Consider the following 25,181-nt stretch of genomic DNA (forward strand, 5'->3'; position numbering starts at 1 on the left):
CATTTACTGTTTTTCTTGTGTGAAATCACTTCTTTGGCTTTTGATGTAGAGGGAAGAAGACGTGGACATTATCCAGTAGTTTCTTATTGCATCCTGATCTGTGTAATATCATTACTCTATTGTACTCCATATTCGGTCTTGCCGGATAGCTGATAAATTTGATGACTGTCACTGTGCATCTGAGCTGTTATACAAAATCTTTGTGTGGGGGATAATGCTTTTGTCTATGGGTTTTTTTGTTTTTTTTTTTGTTTGTTTGTTTTAGTGAATCCATTTTGCTCATTAGGAGTCTTTAATATGGAAAAAAAACCAGCCCCAGCCATCTCAAGCAACTTTGAAATCCTTCATGAAATAAAAGTTTGTGTAAGCAAATTATATTCTGTTGACTCTGCCAGTTTAGGCTCTAACGTAATTCAAGATTGGCTCTAGTAAGTCAGACCAAAGACCAGTGTCTGCAGTGACCCATTTGCAGTTGCCTAAAGAAGAAAGTAAGTACAGGACAAACATACAGTGATAATGTCTTCAGTATGACCTCCTAGTTGTCAGCAATCTTGCAGTTTAGGGTCAGCCGAGACAGAGATAATCTTTAGTGTCTAACCTGCTGCCCTTTTTTTCCACAAGTTTATCTAGTTGCTTTTTGAACCCTCATAGACCTCTGGCATCCACAGCATTCTGTAGTAATGCTTGATTGTATGTGGTCTGAAAAAAATTCTTGTGTCCTTTTGGATTGGCTGTCTGATAATTTAAATTAATGCTTGCTAAATCTTATATTAAAGAGGTGAGCCGTCATTTCTTATCAACTCCACTGCCAGTCATGATTTTACACATCTTTTTATGCCTCTCCTCTGCCATCATTCCCCCTGCCATAAGAGTCCTGAGCTAATTGTTTCTTCTACAAAAGTTGTTACATATTTTTTAATGTTCATATTACCCCTTTCAATACCATTCTATTGTAGTGTTTTTGAGATGAGGGAGCCTTCACAGCTTAGATGCAGCATATGTGGCATGATGATGTTTGTTTTCATTATGTCATTTATTCTTTTTGTAATAATTACTAATAATGTATTTGCTTGTTATGCTGCCGCTGAAAACTGACCTAATATATTCATGAATATATCTACTGTAACATCCTAAGCTCTTTCCTGTGTAATGATAATGGGTTTAGATCTGTAATCCAAGGTGATGTCTCTTGCTGCCTGTCCCATGCATTATTCTGAATCTATCCTTATAGTGCCTTAATTCCAGTAAGACCCCTTTTGAGAACTATTTGCAAATCCATCTGCACTCTGTCAACTGAGTTAGCTTTGTCTGTGTGCACAGCTGTTCTTCCAGAGGGCTCTTACAAGTTTGTGAGGTATTATGTCTTTTTATGAAAGCTGTATTGTCCCTCTTCTCTTATGTTACAGCTTACTCTGTGTTTACTGAGTTTCTTACAGATGCTAGAAGAAACTCCTTTTATTTCATACGTCTGTGCTCTGTTACATCTCAGTGATGAAAATTGCTTAGAAGTAGGGAAAAAAATCCTCTTAAGAGTTTTTTGTTTTGTTTTCCTGAAACTGCTTTTGCACAAAATTTCCATAGACAAACAGTGGGGAAGAATCAACTATTTATGCAAACTATCATCTTAGCGTTTTTATATCTTGGTTAGTGTCCAATTAGGGCACTGTTTGATGTGAGCATAGTTAATGCGGTGGGTAATCGCGTATTGCAGATTAACAATTCTCATTGGTTACATGAAGAGAAAATAAAGGTCATGCTGCTAAGCCTGAAAATGTTGGGAAATCTGAAAGCAAATATTCTTCAATTAAGAGACAAGATTGATATAGCCACACAGGAAATCTTGTTAGTAATTTATGTGGTAGGCATTTATTTCGTTGTGGTTTGGTCTAATAAATTTGGATATATTATTTTTGGAAAACAAACATAATAGAACTTTTCCCCACAATTTAATTATTATTTTGAAATACTCAAAATATAGTTAATTTCTAATTTGGTTCCTGCAACAGTCATTACATTCTCACTGAAGAACAGGATTGCAGCATGAATATATCAATGGAAGATGTACACGTAAAGGACTCGCTATGTAAAGTTTTGGTTTTATAGCAGTATTTTCTGTCATAAAAGATACAGAAATTTAAATGTGTTTTTTGTCTTACAAAACAGCCTTAATTTTTGGCAACCCTGAGATGTTCTTATTCATGATTGTGAACTCAGGAAATAATGGAATTATAGCGTATTACTCAACCATAATGTGTCAAAACATGTTTTTTTCCCTGTTTAATTTCCTGTTCAGTTATCATAGGGACAGACTTCTTTCAAGTGCAGAAGAAAATAACTGATGTGGCTTCACACCCACAAAAATAGCAGGCTTTTTGCTAAGAAATAAAACACATGCTTGCTTTCTTATTCTGTCTGTCTTTACAGCCTACATGTAGGCCATAAATTAGATTTTGGCGAAGTCAATACAGTAGCTTCAAAACAGATGCTTTCCAATGCTCTGAAGAGTGCATTAGTGATCTTTCTATTGAAGTATATTGAACTGCCCGATAAGAGGGTTAGTTCAGTTTCCCAGGCAACAATCTAATGTTACAGTACCTTTCTTCCAAGGTGTTACCCTTTTCTGATTAACCACCTTGCCTGCTCTCTGCTGCTGACATCAGTGTTGGGAGATCTGGAGACACAAATTAGAATATTATTATTATGTCCAGTGAAGATGCTTGAAAATACTTTACAAGCAATATATGTCAGGATATGTGTTAGTTCATAAACCTAGAGAACTAGGTTCTGGAAAAACAGAGCAGATTAAGGAGTATTTGATACAGTGTTACATCTTGTAGTATTGAATATCTACTGCTTGTTCTGTGACTAAAACAGAGGATTAAAACAGCTTGTGTAAGAGTACATATTTGTTCTGTCCTGTTCTGTTTTCCCAGGTGATGGCATCAATCATTAAAATATTATATGTTAGAAGAAAAACTGAGTGCTATAATTGTGTACAAATGTGATAGGATGATAGAGCTTTGGAAAAAATAATCTTACTTTTTCCTCTAGTTTCATTTTCTAAAAGGAGTGAATGTTATCTTGCTCTCTTTCCCCATACCAGTTCCTAACCCCTCCTTGCAAGTCCAGTCAATGAAGAAAATGTTAGTTATTTACTGATGGTTTTTCAATCCTCTTCAGTTCGTAAACAAGGTTAAACAACCAAGTCCTTTGACTGTACTGATGTAGGAAATGCCCCCTGGACTTAGGCCAGCGGTCCTTGGGGCCAAGTGTTCAACCCCTGACAGTGGCAATGTGAGCTGGGCCTGGCTCCCATCTCTGGTCCATTCCCACCCACACATTGGATTATAGATGTTGGAGGGTACATCTGTGCCTGTTGTCTAATCCCTGTTTGAACCTGCTGACACTACCTACCTTCTCTTGTTCTGTGATGACAAATTCCGAATATTCACTGTTTTAAACAAAACAAAACATATTTTTAAACTCCTCTCCAGTATTTTCAATATTTCATGAATGACATGGGTTTCTAATATCATCAATTTCTACCATCAGAATTAAGTCTGTGATGAACAAAAGTGACCAGTACTTCAGAGAGCTTTGTTTTTAGGGTACACAACCAATTTTTAGATGGCATCTCCTGAGAAAATTGTAGCATTTAATATAACAAGCCATTTCTGAACCTTTATGCCTAGATTGAGTACTGCATTGAATAATGATAAGAAAAAGGTAATAATGTTGCAATTAAATGTGATTTTGTCCAAAGAATAGGAGAAGATAAAATACAGTACAATAAAGGAGTATAGATTCTGTTTCAGTTTTAATAGTTTGCCATGATATATTTTGTCTGCATATATAGAGCATATATAGAGCTATTCTTCTACATTGCTGTTCATTTTCATATACAACTTTGCAAGATGTCATAAAATATATTTTTAGTTATCTGCAAATTAAAGGAGAACTATATTTGACACTTATGTATAATATGTATGTACACACACATGTATATATGTACATACACACACATACATTTATTATAGCAGTTTCATATTCTTCATGCTAGTGTTTATGGTAAAAAGAAACCAGTGGGCAAGAATAATTTTGGAAGACTATTATAGTGCTGTATACTAAGATGTGAAACCCTTCTAAAGTACTTTAAGTTCTTTTCAGGTAGTTTTTGGAAGTGATGAAAAATATTTTCAATTAGATTCTTCATAACAATTTGAACTTTTTTTTAATTTATTGCCATAATTAGGCATGCAAGTGTGCTGCTTTTTTTTTTTTTAAGTAGTTGTAAGTAATTGCAATGGGCAATGATTTTTAGAGTGTGAGATTGGATTAAGAGTATTTGGTGCCAGAATTAAAAAATATTTCTGTTTGAGAAAGACTGTTTAGGTCAGTGTCATCTAGTTTCTTAATTTTTACTTGTTTTTTTTTCTGTTTAATAACTGTCATGAAATTTTTTGGAGAAGGCTTAAAAGTGAAGTTTAATCAAGATATGACTCTTTAATTTGTGGTTTTTTTAATCATGTATGGAAAAATATTTTTCTCCACAGTGTGAAAATGAAGATCTATTTTAACATGAGCTACCATGGATATATAACATATAGAAAAATATTTGACTTTTCTTTTATAGAATATTTGAGTTTTAATTTTATTTCCATATTGAGACTAATGGCTTCATCTACTCTAGAATCCCAGATTACAAAAGCTTATAGAACATAAACATAAAATCATGCATTAATTTAGGCTGGGATGGACCTTTGGAGGTCATGTGGCCCATGTCTCTGCTTAGAGAAAGGCCAGCCTCAAAAGTTAGACAAAACTTGGAAATTAAATCAAGTTGCTCAGGAAGTATAAAGCAAGCCTTTCTATTTATGTGAGAAAGGTCTGTCTCAAAGATACCTTGTTGCATCTACATGCAAGTCAGGTTTTGTGTGACATTGATTATTCACTTTCCTGCTTATTGACCTCAGGAAGAGCTGTGTTAGGTATATATTGTAGGGTTTTGTTCTTAAAAATATGTTGAATATTTTATATTTTTAAGGAAGTAAAGGTTTTTGAAAGAGGACTCAATTCTTTGAGTTTTTTTCCTCAAGAATAGATCTTCTGAATTGCTTTTATATTTTCAAATTTAACAACAGCAACAACAACAAAAAACTTTTCAGGGATGCAACATCCCTGAAAGTCCTTCAGTTCCCTCTACAGTTAATGATCGATTAGTGACTGCAGTAATTTAAGCTGATTGATATTCATAGCTTATTTAAGCTGTTACTTGTGTTGTCTTGGTGATTGATAGATTCTTTAATGCCGTAATTTAAAAAAAAAAAAAAAGATTTTTTCTATAGGGCCTTTTAAAGCTCTTCATGTTCTGGCTGGCAAGCGTAGGAATTTATTAGTAGTGAGTATGACTTTCACCTGAAGTGATTCATGCTAGACTGATAAGTCCTGAACTAGAATATCTTCTGTTTACTGTCTATGGATGCTACACTGAAGAGGCCTGATTGCTGTATGACACCTGGAAATGCAATGTCATCAAATAAAAGTAGAGAAATCCTAGTTTTGGTTTCTGTTTGGTTCTAATGAATATAGTGCTGTAAAAACTTAGCCCAGAGCTAAAGTTTTCAGAAGATGACATGGACATGTGTTCTCTACCTTCCAGCTTTCCTGCTGCTCTAGTATACCCACCTCTTTAAAATCCTCGGGCTCTCTTCTCATGTTACCTGAGACCGAGACCCTGATAGGTTCATGAATATATCATAAAATAAATGCAAATTTCTTTTCCTCTCCAGTATGATTGATGAACGATATACCTCATTAATCCACTTAATGATTGCCTTAGTTGCCTGCTGGAAAGGTCTGGAGAGGCATGTTTATGTGTCTGAGACAGCTATTGATTGAACTTACATATTCAGGACTGGACTTTTTCTTAAGAAGGGAAGAGAGGAATATTAGAAGGGGAGCAGGGAGGCCCTGCTGCCCCCCTCACCTCTAAAAGCCCGTTAAAGGGCCTTTGTTTAAAAGTAGCCTTTGCCAGTGTTAGTCTGCCAGACTGGCCCTGTTGCTGGCCATGTAGGAGCCTCTGAGATTCCTTTCTCTCCTGTGCATCTTATCCATAACAACAGTGATTGCTCTAATTGCTGAGGCAGCTGTTTCTTCTCCTTTCTTTCTAATATTGGCAGCAATTTAGTGCTGTTGGCTGAACTGGCAAGGTTTCAGAAAAAAACTAGAAAGACATTGCTGCCTAGGTTTAACCTCTGTTTCTGTCCCAAAAGCCTTTTCCTTTCAAGTCTAAGATGTGAAGCTGGGCTTTTTAGTAAGAGAATTTTTGCTGACACTAATGTTGGTTTCTTGGGAAAGATTCTTATTTGCTTAATGTTTGGAGTTTTTTTGTAAGTCTTTGCAATTGCAGCTCCAGGTGGAGCAGACATGGACTACCTAAAGCTGATCCATAGAAATGGGTAAGCATGAGAGGGTAAACATAAAACAGACATTTACAAAGAGTAGGTAGAAGTGTTCTAGAGAGATGGAATAAGGGGGGAGCTGTGAGCAATAATACAGACTTAAAAGCTCCATATTTGTCTCGTAACAGAAGGAACTCCTGTTAAAGTTTAACAAAAGGAAATTGTTTGTGCTACCTATGGCATTCACTGCTGCAGGGCATGCTCAGGATTTTTTTTTAAAGAAATTGGGTACCTTTCTAGGCACTGACTTCTCTGATTTACTTGTTTATCGTCTTCTGTCCCTGTAGAGAAAATAAATATTTAATCTCTCAAGGCTGTACTCTGACTCTCCAGACTGTTTTTGGCCTTAACTATTGCATATGCTATCCAACTACTAGTGATAAGTGTTATGTGAATTTGTATAAAAGAAAAATTTTTTTAGGTTTACTGAGCCAAGAACAGGAAGACAAATGATGAAAAAGAAACCAATTGGATAGTAAGCTGTGTCAGGGTTATAACAGAAGGGTAACTATTTATGCAGTTATAAAGGAAAAGATGTAAATAGCAGCTCAGTTGCAGCTGGATCAGGTGGAATTAATTTGTGTGCTATAGAATATGTTTACTAAAAAATTTAAGTTTGTTTAATTAAAATATAAAATATAAAACCTTTCTATAGCAATATAGAAATCTTAACAGGAAAAGCTCTGGAATGACTGGCAGTGATAGGAAACTTTACAATAAGCTAAAATATAGTGAAAAGGCAAATCCAATGGGGTATAGTACTTCTTGGCTATGCAAAGAATAACCAGCAACTCTACAGAGAGAATCAGAGCCTCTTCCATGTAGTGTAACTTTTTTCTGCATATCAGCAGAGATAAATGAAAGAAAAAAAAGTTGTCATGCGTTATTACCTTTTCCAAAATCTCTTTGAAATAATTAAAGAAACTGGGTGACAGTGAAAGTAAACTGGTTAAGATTAATATAAAACAGTAGGAATGCATGAATCCATACTGAACATGGCAAAAGGCTATATACTTTACTGTGTAACTTGATAGGATACTATCATTTTGAATACTACTTCCAGGTATGGCCCTATTTCTCCTTCCTCGCCCCTCTTTAACTTAAACAACATCTGTTTGAGATTAAGTTGCACACTGATGCCTGAAATGACCAAATGCATACATGTGCATTGCAGCATAATGAAGGACAGTAATGGGGATGAGAAAGCATATAAAATTTAAATAAAAATTATCAGCCAAAATGATAGTTCAGTTGTATTTGGAAAAAAAAGTGGGGGGAAAAAGGCATTGTTTTTAGTGATTTATTTTCTGGTTATCCATCCTGTGGGAGGTAATAACACTCTAATATTTTGAAGTAGAGACTTTAATTTTGTCAGGGTGCCCTTGTGTTGCAGGTATGACTTTTGCTATCCATGATAGGGATAGAAATCTGCTTAAAGTTGGCCAGGTTATAATCCTTTTACAAAATCTCAGTACACAATGCCCAGTAGATACCTGTTAATATGCCCAAATCTCCAGCATCTGCTCCTGTTGAGTTGCTTACGCGTCTCTTACATACAAGTCTATCAACAGCAAGAGTTATCATCTTCACTGAATGTCTGAGTATGTTCTCGCTTCATCCTGTTGCCAGATAAAAGCTGTCACAAGGGAGGGGCTGGAGTAAGGGAGGTGGGAAACAGTGGTTGGGGTAGTGAGTGGGCAAAGCCGCTGCTTTTAGTGGTAGTGTTGGCTTACCCTGACTTAGAGCAAAAGCTGGTGTTGCACTGCAGCCTCTGAAGCTCAGCTGTAATTGCAGCTTTGGGCTGAGGTGAGGTTTCTTACCTGACCCAGAAGTTTTTGTGTGCTGTGATCTTGGCTGGACTGGGCTAGGGTGGAGCGAGGAGAGGCCGGGAGGCACTGAGTGAAGGTTGGACAAGAAGGTGTAGAGTAGGAAAAAGAGAGGGACCAGCAAAACAGGTAACTGGGATGGACTTGAGTGTCTTTAAAATGTGCAAGTTTTTAAGTAGGAAGACATGCTTCCCACTATCTTTATCCATAGAAAGGATAGCTAACACAATTCAGCTATTTTTCACTAATGCAGAAAAAGTAATAATATAAATAGCTCTCCCTAGACATTAATAACATTGAGAGGAAAAAGTGATGAAGGCATTAGGAATTCAATTTGAAATATGTTTAGAGTTCTCCTTTGGCTTCTAGTTGAACATTCTGAAACTTCACAGATATGCAACCAGCTTAAAAGAATTTCCTGTTAAAGTTTATTCTGACAGAAAAGATGGACTACCAAACTGAAAACTAACTGGTGGTTGGCATCATGCAACAGCCTAATTTCTTTTTTTATATGGAAACAGAATATATTATACCATATATGGGGTCTTACAGGAACTTCAGGTTTAGAAAAAAATCTAGCCTGTAGACTTTTGGATGCCCTAACAGCTCCAGTAGCTGGTAGCCCCTCGAAGAGCTCCGTGAATGACAAAGGTTGGTATGTTTAGCAGCTACAAGCACCGAAATCTGCGGACTGCGTCATAGCTTAGTTAAACTCGGTGATCTCATCTCTGTTCAGTCTGCCTAGTAGTTGTTCTCTGTGCTTGCTTTAGTGGTTTCAGCAGGGCCCTGGTATCTACAGCTCTGTGAACTGCCTCAGCACGCCCTAATTGAAAGAACCATGTTCCAGCAGGATTGGTATTCACTGTGATTCCCTTCACTGGAGCAGTTCTCAGTGTTTTGTTTCCTTCTTTGTAAAGCAAGGATTGCCTTAAAATGTCCAATATTCAGTCCTTTGTAATAGATGTCACCTGTAACTTATGGTACAGGGAAAAAAGAGTTTAACAGTGCTTAAAATAGTCATACTAATATCGTTGGAGAGAAAAAAATATTCAATGAGTATATGAGTAATTGGAAATTTAGGAGGGGTCAGTTGAGTACTCCCGAAATTCACCACTTCCGCCCTGAAGAAGTGTGGTGTTTGTTTTTTGTGTGTGTGTGTGTGTTCTCAAAATGAAAAAAAAAATTTTTTTCAAACTGAGACATGTCTTGCACAATGCTGATCTAACCATTCATCCAAATAACTTTTCTAAATATCATAACATTATAATTACATCTGATAAATGATATTGCTGGATAAGCAAATAGAAGATCTCGCAAGTCTTGCAATGATTTTCATTCTAGTGACTTCTGATTTTAGGATATGAAATCATCTGCTGTGGTGTAATTTCAGTTAAATGTTGTATAAAGACATTTGTTTTAAAATAGTACCTTTTATGGATACTCCTGTGGGAACTCAGCCTTACTTCAGTATGATATGCTTTGTGAATGGGAGGATTTAAAAATTTTAAATTGCCATAATTAAACAGCAAAATCGCTCTGATTTGGAAACAGTCCTCTATCCTATCCCTATTCACCCCCCTCCCTGCCCCCACTCCTCAGGTCTTAGTATTCTTTTTCAGAAAAGCCAGAAATTCAGAAGCTTTTGTTCTTCTTTTTGAAGATTAAATTGAAGTCATTCATACAGCTGTTAAGATGACAAGCTTTTTCTTTTTAGTCTGTTGGAAGATACTGTGTTCTTCAGTTTGTCTGATGCATTATTCTTAGTCTTGTAATATATTCAGAAATACATTTAAGCCTTTACAATATTTTGAGCAACTTAAAACCAGTTTTTATTTTTGAGTGAGATGTATCTTAAGGATATTTCTTGAAACAGATTTAAGTATTGGAAAATCTTCAATGGTTGTTTCTTCTTTTTTTTTTCTTTCCTTTAGTTCTTCTACCTTTGATAGATCGTATGGGAGATGCCAAAGACCAAGTTCGAGAGCAAGCACAGAATCTTATATTGAAATTGATGGATGAGGCAGCACCACCCATGGTATGATTACTTAATGTAGATTCAGATGTAGGCCTTTATGGCGCTCATTACTTATGCATGAGTTTGAATATGTCACAATTATGACTACTGTTAATGGCGTCAGTGTTAAGGATATTCTTAATGGATTAACAGTGGTGCACTGTTCAGCTTCAGTTGAAGATAAAAATCTGGCACAGTGCATTTCTGCAGTTTTTGCATATTATAGCTAAATTTGGAGTAGATGTTTTCATGTCATGTGGCAAGAGTTTGTTTGCTAAAGCATATTTGAAGCAACGTACTGGTTTTGAATTTGCATAATGGGAATAAATAAGTCTATTTTTTTAATTAGCTTTGCACCTGACTGTGGTAGTCCCACAGTTGAGACAGTGGATTCTAATTTAGAAAACCTGGCTTTCTAGATGTATGATTAATTTGCTGTGGGAACCTTTGACAAACTGAGATTGTGATAAGTTGCCCTCTGCCTTGTCTACTTCTGTTGAAGTCTGAGTTAAGCAAACCTTTGTACAGTACAATTCTGAGCACTGTGTGGCTCCCAAGTGCTAAATGTAATATTCCTACTTGCATGAGTCTGAAAAATGTAGGATTACTTAACAGGATTATATTGTTTGAGTAGTGCTATAATTCAAAACTCCAGGGACTCTGGTCATCAGTAGGAACTGTTACTCGTCTTTTTAATTCCTCCTAATAAAATCTGTTTCTGAGTTTAAGTGCAGAAGTTAATAGGGAGCGTCTTCATTTTGTGAACCTCATTTTGCTTAACCAAATGAGGTTTTGTGACTGCAAATTCCTGACTCTGTTCACAAGGAATGTAATTTTGCAAACTCCATTTGTAGTAAGAAAACTGTTCTTGATTGCTCTGCCTGCAGGATAGGAAAAAACCAGGTTGTACGTCAAGCAGCTATAGAAACTTAATTATCTCTGATCAAACACAAAACATTTTCAACACATCATTTGGTCATGGGTCTGAATGATGTTCAGGCATCAAAGTTTAGTAATGTCATTCACAAAGCCTTGCCTTTATCTGTCCAAGAGTTTCCGGTTTTAATTGTATTCATAGACAGGAGACATCACAGCAGCTATTTCATGCCTAAGCACAAGTGCTTCACAGGTGGCGTGTTCTTGTGTCCAAGATGCTCTGAAGTATGCGGCATGGAGACCTGAAAGCACACCTGCCCCCTACACTACTAGCATTTGGATAAATGCACAGCATAGCATCTTGGAGACACTTCCACTTGTGCAATAGCTGATAAAAAATGTGGTGATACTTGCTTCGTATGATAGGCCTTCATCATGAAAGAATTTTGGATTACCAATACATCTTTCAGTTTCTGAAGAGAGCCTTAATGGTTAGACTGTACACTAAGATGAGAGAAGCTTCCATACCCTTTGTTGAAGCTTGCCCGCAGTGTAGGAAAGCATACAAGATGCATGGGGGTCCAAGGGAGAGTGTATGTAAATTAGAGAAGACATAGCTCTTCTGGTACCTCCCCTGGCATGAGAGAATCCTGGCTTCAGATCTTTGCTCCCAGGACTGCTTATGTATTTTCACTAAAAATTTGGATGAAATGCATAAATCATCCTCACAGCAGGGACCAAAACAGAGAAGTCCTTCCTGTGCCTCCAACCTGAGCTACAGAGTTTTAGGCTCCCTTTGCTGCAGAGAAGCATCCCTTTGGAAGAGTTGGGTGGAATCCTTTTTTTTTGGATAAGACCCGTAAGTCTCTTGCTGATCATCTCATCTGGTCTGTTCTAGTGTGTCCTTGAATACTATTTAATTTGTCCTGGAGTAAATTCCTTTGTTTTGTTGTAAATGTGTTCAAAAAGGAGGGAGGGGGGGGAGTTGGGGTAGCTGGCTGTAAGGGTGGAGGGGAAGCAGCAAAATCAGAATATAGCTTGTATAAATGCATAGATAGGGCTAAGGGAGGTTGATACCAGCTGGTGCTAGCAAGTCGTCTATTGCATGCAAGTTGAAATTTCTAAGAAACTGAATTTCTCTGTTTAAAGTAATTTGATTCTTAAACTGGGGTTAATTTAGTAAAAGTTAAATTTCTCTTCAGTCTCTGCTTTGTTTCAGTACTGTACAGTTTCCTCTCTACCTCTGTTTTTGTACACCTGGAAAGGCGACTTCCTTTTTTTCATATTTGTCCTGGATGATGGGCTAATATTGGAAGGTTTTCTTCCATAAAATCCTGTTCTTTATTGTTAACCTGTGCAGTTTTGCATGCAAGCCATGTTCTGCTTGTCTAAGGCTTGTTTTCTTTAAGTGTAATAAAGAATTAAAAAAAAATCACATCTGGTTCAAACTGATCAAGCAGATTGTAATTGGAAATATTATATCTGCTATAAAATGTGCTACCTCATTAGGAAAGAGTGCCATATTCCCTGCTTCTTCAGCTATCTGTTTTTGTTGATCAGTAGCTATTTGCGAGTATTTTTCAGAAAGCCAAATACAGTTGTAATAATCTGCATCTAATGCATTTTAAAAGATTTATGTAATCGTTATGGATTGGAATTGCAGTACTTCAGGGGTAAGGAGGAGGGTGGTGCCTAAGCTGCAAAATGTGCTATTGCCAGTGTGCAGCCATTGCTAGGCAACACTGCCCTCGGATGCTGGCTGGCTGGCTCAGACCGTAATGGCAGCGCTGCAGCTGAGGGAGTTGCAGTTTGAGTCTGTGCATCTGCTCTGAAATACTACTGAGAACCCAAAGTCTCGTAAGCTTCATGTTTACACTGTTTGCACCATAACATACAGCTAGAAGACGACCAGGAAATGGAAAGGTAAAAAGATAAACTGAGAAGTGAGAGAATAAAGGCAGGCAATGAAAAATGAATGTGCAAGAAGGTAAATGAGGGTTTAGTGAGCCAGAGACTCATACCACAGGAAACACCACCAGCACAAAAGGAGCGAAAGCAGAACAAAAATAGAAGCAGAGAAATGAGAATGAACAGGCAAGAAATAATCGAAAAATGAAGAAATCTTAAGTAAATTTAAAGCAAAAGTAGAAGAGAAGTGGACAGGAGGAGTATGGATAAAGGCAAACTAAAATGGATGAGAGAAAATTTTGTCAGGGAGAATATGAAGCAAAAAATATTGAAACTTCTGTTTGGGTCGCTAGTTTGAAATGTTAATGTTTGTGCATTTGTAACCAACAATTCTGTGTGTATATATATATATATATTTTTAAAAGCTATTTCTCAAGCAATGAAAATACTTAGATTTCAGGACATTTTAGAATTTTGGGGGGCATGGGATAATCTGTATTGTGTTTCATGTTGCAAATTTTGTGATTTAATTTTATCTGAGAAATGCCTTTACTTTGCCAGTGGACCTGTCTGTTGTTGTTGTTTTTGTAGCTGTTATGAATGTAATTATAGAAAATGGATAGAACTGCATTGTATTGTGCTTCCAGTAATCAAAGTCAATTTCTGTTTTATAGTACATTTGGGAACGCCTTGCTGTTGGCTTTAAACACAAGAATTACCGATCCCGAGAAGGAGTTTGTTTGTGTCTTACTGCGACCTTAAACACGTAAGCTTTTGGTTTCCTTGGAGACATATGGATTCTGTCCTTTTTCCAAGTGTTTTTTTTCTTCTGAAATTAGTACTTTAAGAAGTCTGATTCAATTAAAAATCATAAACAGGAAAAATCAAACAACTTGACCTATGAGCTTTCTAAAAGAAAGATTAAAGGTATAATATTTTGTCTTATTTAAAAATAGATGAAAGACTCATGAGAGAGAGATGGAGCTTGATTCATGCATGTAAATTTGAATTTTATCAATGCTAAGCTACAAGTTCTCTTTCACATAAAGCATCTTCTGTATTTCTACCAAAAATGACATTTAACTTTTTGTTTGTTTTGTAGTTATGGTGCACAACCTTTAATCCTCAGCAAGCTGGTACCCCATCTGTGTATGCTGTTCGGTGACTCGAATAGTCAGGTAAGCATTTCATTACTTCCCGTTACTTCAACTACTATACTTTGAGAGAAAAGTGAATTCCAAATTAATGTAGGCATTTAGGAAAAGCCCATAGACTTGTTAGTATGCAAAAGATCTCTTTTTCCACCTTGAAAAACAATAAATCAATTTTCTTTCAAATCGGTGCATCCACTGGAAGGTGAGGATAGAGTTGCAAAGGCAGCAGTGTTCCTTCTCAAGTTTAGTGTACTGGCCCCTTCAGTTTTGTCTTCAAAGATTGAAACTGGTTATTATTGGAAGTAGTTGTTTCTCATAGAGTGTGTTGAAAGAAAACCAATACAAATTATATTGACAAGAAGGACTGACTCTACAGAGAGCCCCTGAATGACACCTGTAATAGCCTGCTAAATTTGGCTAATGTAACATTATCGTGTACCAGATGGATAAGAATCTCTAAATTGAACCCAACTGGCATTTGAGCACATGCAAGGACTGTAGCTAAAAATTGATTAAGCAAAGAACCATCTAAAATTTGAAATGTAGTTCATAATGGTGAAGTCTGTTGAACTTTAGAAAAACTTCAAATGGAAATGGTTGAATCCTCTCTCTGGATTTATCTAAAGTTGGGCCTGAAAGAATATTTAAAAATGCAGTAAGGAAAAGCTAGCATTGGAGTGAGTGGGATAAATAAATAGAATAGTTCTTTACGCTTATTTTCTGAGTGTAACAAAGTCTTTCTTTCCTTTATATAGCCTTGGTCTTACTGTTTTGTTCTGTAGAAAATGTTTTAATTGTTTATTGATCACTAGTAACGAAGTAGTTCATATCTTGATAGAGTGATTGTCCTTTTAGTTCAAACCATTACAAAGAAGAATACTAAAATCATTCCAATAATGCTTTATAAGGAATAGTGGAATTTAATAACATGCATTTTAGCAGTGTTTTTTGTGATAAGTGTGGCTCAAATTTTTAGAAGAGACGCTCCCTTCCCTTGCTTTAACTGTTCTTTTCCCTGCTCCCCATCTTTTGTTATTCTATTTCTCGTGCTTATGTGATACCACTTAGTAATTCCTTATGAAGGAAGTGAGGCTAATACTGGGCACTTTGGCTTACTCTTGTGGACAGTCATGTCCTTATTTCTAAAGAAGGGCCTGGCTGCATGTATAAACAGATGAAAGCAAAGTGAAGTGTCAACACTGAGTGCACAAACTAACTTTTTGAATTGTTGCCTAGTGTGACAGGGTCTTAAAAAAAAAAAAAACACGTTTTTCCCACAAATATGTTCATTCCAGAAATTCCATCTAGAGCTGTTTTCTAGGATTTTTCATTTACCATCTGGACATGCTTCACTTTGGAAAAAACACTATCTTGAAATAACGGTTGTATTTCCTTTCTCTTCTGTCCTCACAGTTTCAACTGTTTTGTAAGATAAGTCAGCGTGCAGGTTGGAAGATTGGTGGGTTGTCAGTAAAATGTATTGGTTTCTGTAACCCTGCAATTAATAATAATTCAATCTGTGCATTCACAGGTGAGAGATGCTGCCATACTAGCCATTGTAGAGGTTTATAGACATGTGGGAGAGAAAGTACGAATAGACCTTAATAAGAGGGGAATTCCTCCTGGAAGGTGAGTTAGTTTAGTTTTGTGATCCTGAGCTGTTCTGTGTTACTGTTTTTGTCAGAACTTAAAACTCACTTAAAAACTGTTCAAAACTTAGTATTATTTTTATTCAGTCTTCCAGTTAGTTTTGCTTCCATCATGGCATCACTAGTGTTCCTTTCAGATGAAAAAACAAAAAAACAAAAACAACCCCACCACCAGTTATACGCAAATGGAGTGGAGAACTTGCTATCTTCTTTTCTACTTTGAAGAGGCATACAAGTGTATGACTAAAATCAACCTAACATTCAGTAGTTGAAATCCTTTGATTGTACAAGAAGTTGAGAATACTAGAAAAATATTTGAGAATTATGCAAATATATACTATATGAGTACTGAGAAGTGGGAAAATTACTGGAAGATATTTGAATATATATATCTTGCTTATTACTCGGTAATGGCTATTTAGCCTGAATGTAGAAGAGTCACAACTGAGGCACTTCAGTCAATCCTTTTCATGTTCTGTGCATCTGTGTGAGTGACAGAGAGAACGAGAGAGTCTGTTTACACACACATTTGTGAGCGAAGAGGAAGTATGGCAGATCCTCAACTAACTACTACCTTCCTGAAGTTAGTCTCTACAAGGAGAAAGGTCCTCCCTTGCTGCCTGCTAATTGCATCAGGCCAGTTCTTTCCACCATAGATGTTTGCTAATAGGCCACAGTTAGATAAGAGAGGTGCTTTTCAAAGTGTCACTTCCAAATTCTGAAAATGCAATTCTGGGGTTCATTGAGAAAGGAATATTCACTGGACTAACTGCTGCATATGTCATCACAGAACACTGAATTTTTCTTGTAAAAGGTGAAATGAAATTTTGAAAATGCTTTCTTCATTCATTTCTGTTTACAAAGAGCAATTCATATCTTTCAAAGGCTGGTCTGTGTTCAGTATAGGTTAATTTATATGAAATAACAGTAGCCTTTGTATTGTTGCTACTGTGGTAAGGGTTTGTTTCCTTAAGAAAACTAGACAGAGTTTGATACTCTGCTTGGGGGAAAGACTATTTATGCAATAAAATCTTTCAAACTCCTTATTGAAAGCAATTTACGTTTTTTTAAAGATGTGTTAACCTCTTACTAACTAACATAACACTTTGATTCTTCATCTCACTTTCTCAGTCTTGGAAAAGCTGAATGTATCTAATAATGGAGTCAGAGAGAGTATCGAAATGGATACCTTCACTCATCAGACCCATCTAAGAATGATTGGCTCTTGTTTGTAATGATGATTTACACAGTATTGAAATATCATAGGAGAATGGTGTGGAATTTATTGTTTCACATTCTGGGCAGAGTTCAGCCTGTTGCACAAAAAGTTGCTGTATCAATGGAAAATTATAAATGCTCTCTTCTACTTAATGGTTGTCATAATTCTGGAGTATCAAGAAATTATATGGTTACCACAGAAGTATTAGGCTGTAGTATTACTACAATTCAAAAAAATTAAGTTTCATGACAGATAAATGGAACATATTGAAAAAATCCTTTTTGCATCGAGACAGAGTCTTGGGCCTCTTTTGAAATAGAGGATAAGAATGAAGGAAAGCAGATTACAGCCTTTGCCTGTACTGTGAATGTTGGTTCTGACCACAAGTTTAGGCTTAGCACTTATCCTCCTCACATTTCGATGTGATACAAACTAAGTAAATCTTGGGATCAAGGCCAGTGTAAAATAACAGGTCAATCGAGGTTGCGTTGTGTTCTTCTAAGTAGTCTTCAGGTTGGGATGATGGGGGGGTTATGAGTTAATTGAGTTAAACATGAAATCACTAGTCTTCAGCCCTAGCATTGATAGGAAGCAGAATTCCTGTAGTCCCTACCTAGTCCTTCATGCAGTAATAGTGTAGGTGACAAAGTTCAGGAAAGACAGATTAGCTCTATGGTAGCTCAGACTGTTGTTCCTTCAGAGGTGGACCTAATTAAAGAGGTTTCTTCCCCAGTGCCTGCCAGAAATTCTCCTTTCAGTTAGATGCGTTAAACTTTGTGTGTGGCTATGCAGGAGTGATTATCTGTGAAACAACTTGATTTACAGTGTCATTTTATCGTTGTTCTGATGTAAATTTATGTTCCTATTTATATGTCTGAGCAGATTTTAAGGATTTTAAGTACTATAGGTAGATTATCAATAGCTCAGACAGCTGCTTTCAGTTGTTGAGTTCAGCCTTAAAGAACTGTACTGCATCTCTTTCACTATATGACAGTATATTAAAAAAAATTTTGCATAGACATGCATGTTAATAGAAAACCCTATTACTTGAGCGTTTGGTATATGCATGATCTAATAGAATGTAGACATATTTAGTTTACATAACAAATTGCACATTAGAGGTCTGTTTGTTGCTGCTTGAATACTCTCTGCCCTAAAGTACTGAAAGTAAGAGCTAATGTCTGCTGAAAGGCAGGAAAATTAATCAAGCATTGTTTTGAGATATTGTTCAACTTTCTTAAATAGGTAAATGGTATATACATATTGTGTCCCTATAAAGGCAAATGTAATTAGTAATTTAATTTCACTAGGCTTAAAAGGTTTTGTAATCTGCATCTGATATGTTAGCTTTAACAATACTGGGTTTTCTAGAGAAGGTCTGCTGGACCTGTTTAGGAATCTAGATGGTCAGCAGAAGAAGATGAGATTTCACTTTTGTAGTTTGATTCTACTTCCTATTAAAGTATTTTTCTCAGTGCAGTTTTATTCTCTTATAGAGATTAATTTGCAAGTTACCATTTATAAATAACATCAGTGCAATGTGTTCCTGTTTTCAGTTTGCTTTTTTCCAGTTTACAAATCTCAGAACAATACCTTGCTTTTCACCTGAGGCATATTCCATTTTGGGAAAAATCTGTATCAAGTCAGTGTTTGGAGATTTGGATGTGTTTTCCCTTTTATTAAAGTTACTGTCAAAAAGATTTGGCAGTCTTTGGTATCAGGCCTTTAAATATTAGTATTAACTGTAAATACTGAAAGTGGATGCTGTATTTGTTGTTCTATGGGCCAAGAATAGTGGACAGTTCTATATGGGCCAAATTTAATTTGTCGTAGTATGGAATTTGTATGGCTGATGTTTCAAGGATAGGAATAATACATATGGCTCTGGAAGATAGTAGCTGCTTGGATTGAGTGTTAACTGACTTTTAAGATCTTTTGGGAAGTCATCTGGCAACTTGCCCGCTGTTACTTGAGAAGCATAAACGTATAAAAACACATTGGTTTGTGTAGAGAGTTCAGATGTCTGAAGTCCAAACTTTAACGTAAAAATTACTGTTATACTCTTTCAAGTCCAAAACGGTGCAAAAAATACATTTTGGTATAAATTGCCTTTGGTTCACAAATTGACCTTTTCATTAGAAGACTGAGGTTTAACATTAATGCAATGTAGTCTGACGTTTGTGAATTGCTGCTATTTCAGACGTTTTGCTGTGGCTGCAAAGGTTAGAAATGCAGTGGTGGCACAAGAGGGAGAGGTTAGTAGGATCCAGAAAGAAGAGTGACAAGTACATTGGGGGAAGTTTATGCAAAGTACCACAGAGTCATAGATAATTTTGAGAAATAAATTCAGAAGGTAGAATAATTGTTGGTTTGTGTTACGGGTTATTAGGTTTTTGATTTATATGATCTAAATTTTGTTTTGTTTTGTTTGCTTTTTAGCCATGTGAGAAATAAGGCAGGCCTTCCTGGGGAATTTCCAGCCTATTCTGTGTAGTTCTGTTGTGTGCCTGTTAAGTACAGGACAAATTCCGCTCTTTAGCGAATTGCTTTGGAGTACTTTGAAAACAAAAATAACTTATTTTGAGTATTAAGATGAAACCTTTGAAAGTGATAAAGTGCTAAGGATTTTCATACTGTTGTCTGTCTGAGTTCATGGTTTTATCACATTCATTATTAGGTACAGGAGGTGCAGGTGAGTGAAATGAGTATACAGTGTGTCAGGGAAGGTAGGTCATGTATAGTGAAAGTATTAACCTCTGTACGTGGAACATAGAGTAAAAACTGTGTATTCATATGGAAATGCTGAAGTTAAATTTCCTCATGCATCCTTCATTTTGCTGCTTTCTATATTATGAGAATTTTCATATGCAAGCATTGTTCTCTCTCATCTTTCTTGGTGTGTCTTAATACACTACTACTGTTTACTACAATCCAGACTGTAGTAGTAAGTAGTAAACAGAACCTTTAAATAGTTGCTCTTTTAACAAATTTTGAATCAAGTAATGCAGTCTCTAGCACTGGTGATGTAGCTGAATTAGGCTTGTTTCTGGAGTTGCAAGCTGTGACTTGTAAGTAGTAACTCTATGCGTTTAAGGCCAGAATTCAAACCTGCTAGTCTTGTATCTAAAGTTCATGTACATGTTAGACATTACCATATTCAGAGAAATTTAAGATGCAAGAGAAGTCACTGGAGAAATGTAAGAAAATGTTCTCCATCGTTTGCAGTTGAATGGTATGTCAGTACAGACCTGTTGCTAGCCTGTGGGTCAGATTTGTTCTGCGAGATACTTCCACTGCTTTTACTGCATTTTCTGCAGAAGTGATGAGAAATGGCTGTTCAGGTGTTTGGCCAGCTTTTTTGATTAAACAGCATTTTCTCCTTGTAGCAGCCAAACTCAGAACATTGCATGATATCAGAGGCGATGATCGCAGTGGCAGCCTTCTTATTAAAGTCTCTGTATTAGAGAACTTGAAATGTTATACTGGTACATCTCAAGCATTATATTTCATTATATTTCTTTAATAAGATGTCTCCTTTATTCTTACATGTGTTGAAGTAAGTTTAATTCCTTTATTTCCTATTTTGTTTGACTAAACTGAAAATAATGGAAACTTTTTGCTATTTATCTGTACTTCAGGACTTACAGTATATCTTTATTATGAGGGTATGTAATCAGTGGTATATAATAGTGCTGAACATATCTAGAGTGTTTAAGGGTATTTTAAGTCTAGGAAAAAAAAGGATTTCCTTCTTTTTGCTGTTGAAAAGCAAACTACTTCAAAAATATCTTCATAACAAAACTGAGACTTTTGATAAAAAAACAGTAATTGTCTTGGAACAAGTTAAATAGTAATCCCTATTTTTTTCCACATAAACATTCAGTGTTAAAATTGTTACCTTTTAGTATTGTGCATAAATATGCTAATATCACAGCCACTTTGAACCTGATACATACTATTACTGAACCTGTACTTGAGAGTTTTAATTATTTCAGTCATACTTGTTACAATGTTCAGTCTTGTTCTTTGCTAAGTCGACTTAATTTTTCTGTGCATTTGTTTGAAGATGCTCAACTAACTTAAGAGGAAGAGTCCTTTGGAAATTGTTTTTAGATATGCATAATCCCTTGCGTTTGCCAACATTCAGCTATATTACTGCTTTATATGTGATAATAAATACATTGCTGTTTTTATCAGTAACATGGAGGGTTTCAAATAGACAAAAATAATTTTTTTGTTCTTTACAGGTTGCAAACCATCTTTGCAAAATTTGATGAAGTGAGAAACTCTGGAAATATGATTTTAAGTAGTATCAGTGGTGAGTATGAAAGAATGTAAATATTTACCTTGTATTAGTCTTAAGATCTGATTATAAATATACATTTTCGCATTACCAAAGTGAGACAGATGACTCTAGAAACGTGTGTGTAGGAATACTATGAAAATCAGACTATATAGGAAAACAAACTTGTTCATACTATATTACTGAAGGTCTTTCTGAACTACAATCAGGCTACAATTGAAAAAAGTGTTGAAGCTGCATGGAAGCAAGCAGTGGATCTTTAGCCAGCTATGTGTGTGCTCAGGATCCATTCTTATATTCTTGCACAGGGGGGAGGGAGGCAATCAAACAAGCCTTTATCCTATATTACAGTATGTTTCCAAAAGAAAACAATAATTGGATGTGATTATATTGTGTGATTCCTTCTCAGTTAAAATGTTGAATGATTGTAAAACATATAGAGTATTTACAATGATTACGAATAGGGAACTAATATTCAGAGACACTGAAATGTTGAAATTAAGACTTTCTATTGAAACTCCCCTCTGTGGTAGTGAGTTTGAGCTCTTCTTTTGGTGCATTTCATGAAAACGAAATCTGTTGTGCAGAGAATTCTTGTTTCCTAGTGCATTCTTGATACAGTATTTTATAATATAAAGGAGCAAAATCATTCTTATTACTAAAACCTACATTTTACAAAGAACTTTTGTAGAAATCAATAGTTCAGCAAAGGAGGTGGTGTGGCAATGGCTTTAATGTGCTTGTTTTTGAAAGTTTAATTGTCTCTCTCCTGCAAGGAATCAGTAGATCTTGCTTTATAGGGGAAGGTTTTCTGATGTTGTTTTTCAAACCAACAATGCTGCCTGAAAAGGAGGCACTGCTAGGTTTAAAATTTATAACTGTGTAAGAATAGAAATATTTTGAGGAATGCATATAATTGTTAATGTACACAAACTTACCTTTTGATTTTAAAATCCTTACCCTTCTCGTTAGTGTAAAAACAGAAGGGATTATTACAAACACGTTTCTCTGAACTTACAACCTTTTCTTTGCTATGGTAGAGTTTCTATGCTGCATTCTGTTTTGAACTGAAACATTGCTATTCCTGAGAAGCCTTTGAGAATACTGAAATAAATGTGTAAGGATTAATATAAAAATATATATATATATTAAATTTGGCAGGAAATGTTTTACATAAATATTCTGTTAAAGCAGATTTACTCATTGTGGAAGGGTAAACCATTATTTTTTGCATTGAAAGTTAATATTGCCTCATAAGTTTGAGGGGTTTCAAAGATGAATTTTACATGTATTTTTTTTTTTCTGTTGGCAGCTTAGTGTGGAGAACAGCGAGTTACAGGAGGAAGGGGTGTGTGTGTATGCAGACACCTATAAATGCATTGAATATAATGAATGCATTTGAATATAATATACCTAATATATAATAAATACAATGTGTTAATGGCTGAACTAGTTTACATAGCACTTCTGAGCTTTTGTCACTATCTTACTGGAGTTGACCGACTGGCTTTTTCTTTAAGCCATTGTTATCTCAACTGTAAAATGCAGGTGTTAATGCTGATCTACAGTGGTATAAATCACTTTGTCTTGTGTTTGTCTTGTATTACGTTTCAGTCTGTTTCGGTGCTGTAGAGACAGAATCCTTCTAGCATATTTGTTTCAGTATTTTTGGTTGAACCTAGGGTATCTTTTGAATACATCTAAACTGATCATTTTTCAGTGTTATTGAAAAAGATACTGCTCTATTGCTATTGTTTTTATCATGGTTTAGTCTTTCATTGTTCTCTGAAGGACAATTTGTATTTATTGCTTCCATATGTAAATTGAAAGTTGCTGTTGAATTCCTGTAGTCTGGTTATCAACATTTCTCCTAGGAGCTTTATCAAACATGTCTGGATAGAGGCAGGATTTTAATATCCAAATACATATGGTAGAATGTTGAAGTTTTGGGGTTTTTTTAATGCTCTTAAAATTTGATATATAAAACCAATATATCCTATTCCAAAACAAACTCTCTCTCTCTCTCTAAATATATATGTATATGTGTGTGTAAATATATACACATACAAACTTTTTGTTTATATATATATATATATATGAACAAACTCTGTATCTCTCTCTGTCTCTCTCTCTCTCTCTGTATGTATGTATGTACATGAGAGATAGAGTTTGTTTTGGAGTAGGGATTGGGAAGGTAAGGGGGAATAGGATGATGTTTCCAAAGAAAAAAGGCAAAAAAAGTGTTGATAGGCTCAATATAATTACACTGGCAAAGCTCTTTAGTGGACTGTTTTACCAGTGAAAGGAATGTTTTTGCTAGCTTAACTGAGTTACTTTTCCAAATAAGTTAGCTGTACTCGCTAGGGTTCTCTTGGCAGTGTGTAATGGGTAAGGAAGGGCTTGCTAATACAACTGTCAAAGATGTGAGCTTTTTCGTAGTCCGAAGGGGCACTGCTGTGCTAGTGAATCTTTGTGGCATTGACCTAGTTTCTGAGAATCCAGGGGTGTGACTCCAGGATCCTTTTATCAAATAATACTTCTGACAGTTCTTCAGTCACTTCATTTAACATGTACTTAAAATAAAACCTCAAAAATCCCAGCTTTAAACAATCTGAATAAAAATGTTTTACATAGCATTTTAAAAATCCCAACAAATACATAAAACAAAATCGTGCTAAAATAACTAAACACAGTGACTTTTCAAGTTTAGGTCTTCCATGTTACAGGTTTTAAAAGCATTGTATTGGTATCTTTAGGTATGTGTGAGAAAAACAGGGAGAAGAGGAACAGATACACTACGTGTATTCTCATGCACACTGGAGGATTTAATATCCCTTATCCTTTTGATTGCGTTAAAGTGGACCTAGCGTGAACAGCCCCTTTCAGTCGTGTGTCACCATCTTCCTTCATTGACTCTGATCCCTGGTAAGCAAGGAGGAGGGAGGGGGAAGGAGTTATCAGTAGAACCTGACAAATCCTCCTGGAGGATGGGAGAGGTGAAAAAGATACTGAAACAGTTATTGATTGAATAATTGGGACAGGGCATAGCAAGGAGCTTCAAAAACCAACAGATGAGAAGTAAAGAAGGTACAAGAGACACTGGGCAGGAGTGTTAGTATAATATTATTTAAGCTTGTAAGTCCTTTCCACCAAGCAAATGCACTATTTCCCCCCCACACCCCTGTTATGATTCCAGCATCTTCCCTTGCCCTCAGTAGTGTTGTTAAAAATATGCATCATTCTTTACTGTGAGTTACGTGAATGAATTAGCTACTATGAAAACCTTGGGATTGCTCTTTTTTTTGTTTACATCCGTAATAACGTTGCATATTTTGAGACTCGTGTCAGCATATGTTTATGACTGTTACGCAAAATCCTGGGCGTGCTGCTAGGTTTCGCCTTTCACTCCCACAGAAACGTATGTGTCCCTGCGAGCTGGAGAAGGTGCTTTAAAGCACCTCCCCGTTTTTCAGCAAGTGCCTGCCTGTTCCTATGGAAACAGAATCGGGAGCCAATCCCAAAGCTGCCAAAGCACTGGTGTCCGCTGGCTGGGATTTGTAAATACGTCTTCTCCAAGAGAATTTAAACAGGCTCCTATATTGGATAGCACTATAAATTTTGAGACAGGGAGTTAAGACTAAGAAAAAGAATAATATCAAACTTTACACTTTGTCTCATTCAGTAGGCAGAATGATTCGAGTTGAATATAAATTGTATATCTCTATGCAGCCCATGCAGTTTTCCCATTTAATGGCATGCCTCATAGCTCTA

At 36.0% G+C, this 25,181-nt stretch overlaps 1 protein-coding gene across 6 annotated transcripts in view; it reads left to right on the forward strand.

The window, feature by feature from the left end:
* Positions 1-25,181, forward strand: part of CLASP2 (cytoplasmic linker associated protein 2) — a 153,051-nt gene that overhangs the window by 15,250 nt on the left and 112,620 nt on the right. For all 6 annotated transcript variants that reach the window (XM_067291310.1, XM_067291311.1, XM_067291313.1 and 3 more), the window contains 5 exons: positions 10,219-10,322; positions 13,760-13,851; positions 14,188-14,263; positions 15,771-15,868; positions 21,355-21,425. In XM_067291310.1, the coding sequence (XP_067147411.1) occupies positions 10,219-10,322; positions 13,760-13,851; positions 14,188-14,263; positions 15,771-15,868; positions 21,355-21,425 (441 nt within the window). The remainder of the gene's footprint in view (positions 1-10,218; positions 10,323-13,759; positions 13,852-14,187; positions 14,264-15,770; positions 15,869-21,354; positions 21,426-25,181) is intronic.

This window comes from Apteryx mantelli, chromosome 2, assembly GCF_036417845.1.
Source record: "Apteryx mantelli isolate bAptMan1 chromosome 2, bAptMan1.hap1, whole genome shotgun sequence".
Classification (NCBI taxonomy): domain Eukaryota; kingdom Metazoa; phylum Chordata; class Aves; order Apterygiformes; family Apterygidae; genus Apteryx; species Apteryx mantelli.